Raw genomic sequence first — 3,843 nt, 5'->3', positions numbered from 1 at the left:
ATTTTTGAGAGAACATGTGTGGGCAGGGGAGGGGCAGAGAGAGAAAGGGAGACACAGAATCTGAGGCAGGCTCCAGGCTCTGAGCTGTCAGCACAGCCCAACACGGGGCTCGATCCCACAAACCGTGAGATCATGACACTTAACCACCTGAGCCACCCAGGCACCCCATGTCACTTTCTGCTCAATAGACACCTTGCATTAAGCCTCTGTGAAGGTCACCTTTTACAAAGGCTTGCCTGGAAGGGAGTGTTTTCAGGCAAACTTGATTTAAGTTTANCAGTCCTGTGCCGCGGGGAGAGCTGGCTGCCTGGAGGGGAGCGGGCCAGTCCGTGAAAAGGACGACTCCGGATGTAGGGCTGGGAGGGGACAGGGAGGACTCTGGGAGTGGGGTGGAGTGGGGGGGTGGGGGGGGACAGTGCTCTGGACTGCCCCAGCACGTGGGGGATGGGAGGGACCGTCTCCCATCGCTTCGTAGGCAGAAACGTGTCCTACTGTAGGTACATGGGGAACACTTGCTGCTCCTCCGTGTAACGCGGAAGATGGGATCCTCGTTCATTGTGTGCGACCCCGTTACACCTGGGTGACCTGCCTGCATGTTCTCTTCGTGCAGATGGCTCCTCTAATCATGTTTACAACTATCAGCCCTGTGACCACCCACGGCAGCCTTGTGACAGTTCGTGCCCTTGTGTGATAGCACAGAATTTCTGTGAGAAGTTTTGTCAGTGCAGTTCAGAGTGTAAGTATGGGCTGAACTGCACGGGAATTTCCTTAGGCTGAACTGCTGACCGAAAGCCCGGGTTACCCGGCCGCCCGGGCTTGGTCTCCCCTTGAGGACATCTGCTTACCCCAGAAGGATTTGCGGGCCCCCACGTGGGACGCCGTGCGCACGGCCCGGGTGGGTCTGTGGGCAGGTGAGGCAGGTTGGAGTTTGTAAAGGAGATTTTCTTGGATTGTTCACATTAGATCGCAGTCAAGTTGCGTGGGACGTACAGGGNACAGAAGTGGCCTGTCAGCGGGTGGTGAAACTACGCGGCCAGCGCGGGTGCCAGGGAAATCCCTAGGGCTCTAGACTCTTAGGGTGGTTGTGAACCATGGCTACTACTGTTTAGTTTCTAAATGTTTATTTTTGAGAGAGAGCACAGGTGCACAATTGGGCGGGGGGCAGAGAGAAAATGGGAGACGGAATCCAAAGCAGGTTCTGGGCCACCAGCACAGAGCCCGACACAGGGCTCCAAACTCCTGGGCTGTGAGATCATGACCTGAACCAAAGTTGGACAGTCAGCCCCCAGGCGCCCCTCTGTGGGTATTCTTCAGTCTGGATCTTTCCTTCACACCTGTGTTAGCGCTAGAGCTTTGCAGTTCACGCGCCATCCAGCAAGTGAAAGTGGAAGAGCAGGAGCCCCGGGGGGCGGGTCTCAGTCCTGACGGCTGTAACTTCAGTTCCGGTGTTTCCTCTTCTGTCTGGGGGCAGGGGGTACGGTGGGGAGGGTCACACGAGACCGAGGTTGTGACGAGGCCCGTCTCTCTGAAGGTCAGAACCGCTTCCCCGGCTGCCGCTGCAAAGCCCAGTGCAACACCAAGCAGTGCCCGTGCTACCTGGCCGTGCGCGAGTGCGACCCCGACCTCTGCCTCACGTGTGGCGCGGCCGACCACTGGGACAGCAAGAACGTGTCCTGCAAGAACTGCAGCATCCAGCGGGGCTCCAAGAAGGTGGGGCCCGCCCTCCAGTGCCGTCAGCGCCGAGACTGGCGGCTGGTTTTCTTCCGGGGAATGTGCCCTGAGGCAGAGGGCACCTTCCGGTGGCGTCACGTGAACCAGTAAATTCTGACGCGCAGCTAGCTATGAGAGGCATCAGATTCAGAAGAGCAGTTTTTCTAGTTGTTTCTAGAGCTAGTCTCCATGTAAATAAGTGGTGTTCCGGTCAGACTCTAGACACTTGATTTTTCTCAGATCACATCCAAGCTGCTTTCTTGTGCAGAGGGAAAGGGGAGTATTTTCGGGGGTAGGTTCTAGGTCCTGCCCACTGCGGAACTCGTTCCGCTTTCTTCACGAACCCTGAGAACACCACGGCGGGACTTGCGTGACTGAGGCCTGCGAGGCGCCTGCGGGTGTTTTACCCGCAGCAACCAGGAGGTCTGTTACCTGGACAACACGCACTTGGGAAATTCTGTACCTTATTTTTTAGGGTAGGTAGCTGAAGGGTTTCTTGCGTTAATCATTTTTATAACAGCTGATGCTTAGTTTTAGAAGTTTATTATTTGTGAACGAGAGAGAATCCCAAGCGGGCTCCATCCTCAGTGCACAGCCCGACCTTGGGACTGGATCCATGACTGTGCCGCAGTCAGCAGTGGGACACGCCCCTGACTGGTGGCCCCTCCCGCCCCCAAGGCTGACACTTGGGTAACAGCAGGCCCTGCTCACAGTGTGTTGTGTGGGGACTTCTAGTCCTCAGAACTCCAGGAGTTATGAGACTCACCCCATTTTATAGGTTAGGAGCAGTGACCCCCACCCAGGCATTCTGGCCCAGAGCCCCTGCTGCCGACCGTCATGGCCCAAGTCACCCATGAATGTGTGTGTGGGGGGGTCACACCCTTCCAGAGAGCCTGTTCAGGGCAGTGGCAGCAGCTTCATATTTTTGGCTGTGAGGTGTCGGGTCGTCGTATTCTAGGCAGTTTGTGTCCTTGTCATGGTGCTAACACTCAGCCCTAAAAGTCTCCCCCCACCACGTACGAGTGCTTGACAGACCCCTGCTCAGGCGGACGTGCCACCTTTTAACTCCTCAAACAGAACATAAGTACTTTTTACCAGCTGGGTTTCAACTGCTTAACGGTATTACCTAAGATTGCTTTATTCAGCAAAAACGCCCAGCGTTTTGTGGTTCTGCCGCGCCGGGGTGGGGGTCGAGGCCTGAGCAGCCCTCCCGGTGGCGTCGCTTCTGGACGGGTGTGAGGCCACGGGGGACTGGGTGCTCTCTAGCCTTGCTCACGTGATCGCATGCGCTTCCTTTCTAGCACTTGCTGCTGGCGCCCTCCGACGTGGCGGGCTGGGGGATTTTCATCAAAGATCCTGTGCAGAAGAATGAGTTCATCTCGGAGTACTGTGGGGAGGTAAGGCGGGGTGGCCCGGGCTCGGGCGGTCCTCGGGTCGGGTGTGGTCACTTGCCTGGGATCCGTTTTGCCGGACAAGCCTGTGCGGTCGCTGAGACACAAAGTTGTAAAAATACGCCTTTTTGGCTCGGACTTAGCTCCTGCTGGGGGGTGGGGGTGGGTCCGGCCTGCCCGGTCAACAGACTGCTTCAGTCCTCGTCACACAGCTGGGGACAGGGAGAACCAGAGCTTCTTGCTGGAGAGGCTGCCCTGCTCGGTCCCCAGGCCGACTGATGAGCTACTAGAAACGGCAATGTCCTTACTCATGCACCGTTGTAGCCGTAAAGAGCTGGGGCAGAACCGCGGGGCGGCATCATTCTGGAAAGGACCCCCTGCCCCCCCAGTTTATATTTTTTATTCAGTGAAAAGACCTTCGCTAACCACTTTCTCCAGGCAGGATTCCTTTTGAGGAGGAAATGTTACTTCTCAGCCCTCACTGTTCCCAATGATCAGCACGTAGACTGAATGGGAGAGAGAAAGCAGCCGTAGGGGCCGCTGGGCGGGTTCTGCAGGAAGGCCGGAGGAGTGAGCGGCCCCTGGGAGCCTGCATCACCGAATCCCCTTTCTTGTTAGATTATTTCTCAAGACGAAGCCGACAGAAGAGGGAAAGTGTATGACAAGTACATGTGCAGCTTCCTGTTCAACTTGAACAATGGTAGGTGGGGGGGGGGGGGATTTGGGGGCCAGGCGGCCCCGG

At 56.8% G+C, this 3,843-nt stretch overlaps 1 protein-coding gene across 6 annotated transcripts in view; it reads left to right on the top strand.

Annotated features, from left to right (window-relative positions):
• Positions 1–3,843, top strand: part of EZH2 (enhancer of zeste 2 polycomb repressive complex 2 subunit) — a 65,733-nt gene that overhangs the window by 59,081 nt on the left and 2,809 nt on the right. For all 6 annotated transcript variants that reach the window (XM_077777979.1, XM_077777977.1, XM_077777975.1 and 3 more), the window contains 4 exons: positions 611–736; positions 1,532–1,710; positions 3,012–3,107; positions 3,720–3,801. In XM_077777979.1, the coding sequence (XP_077634105.1) occupies positions 611–736; positions 1,532–1,710; positions 3,012–3,107; positions 3,720–3,801 (483 nt within the window). The remainder of the gene's footprint in view (positions 1–610; positions 737–1,531; positions 1,711–3,011; positions 3,108–3,719; positions 3,802–3,843) is intronic.

Source organism: Crocuta crocuta, unplaced genomic scaffold, assembly GCF_008692635.1.
Source record: "Crocuta crocuta isolate KB4526 unplaced genomic scaffold, BGI_CrCroc_1.0 scaffold128, whole genome shotgun sequence".
In the NCBI taxonomy this organism is placed as follows: domain Eukaryota; kingdom Metazoa; phylum Chordata; class Mammalia; order Carnivora; family Hyaenidae; genus Crocuta; species Crocuta crocuta.
The sequence above is the reverse complement of the archived record's forward strand: the minus strand, read 5'-3'. Positions and strand labels throughout refer to the sequence as shown.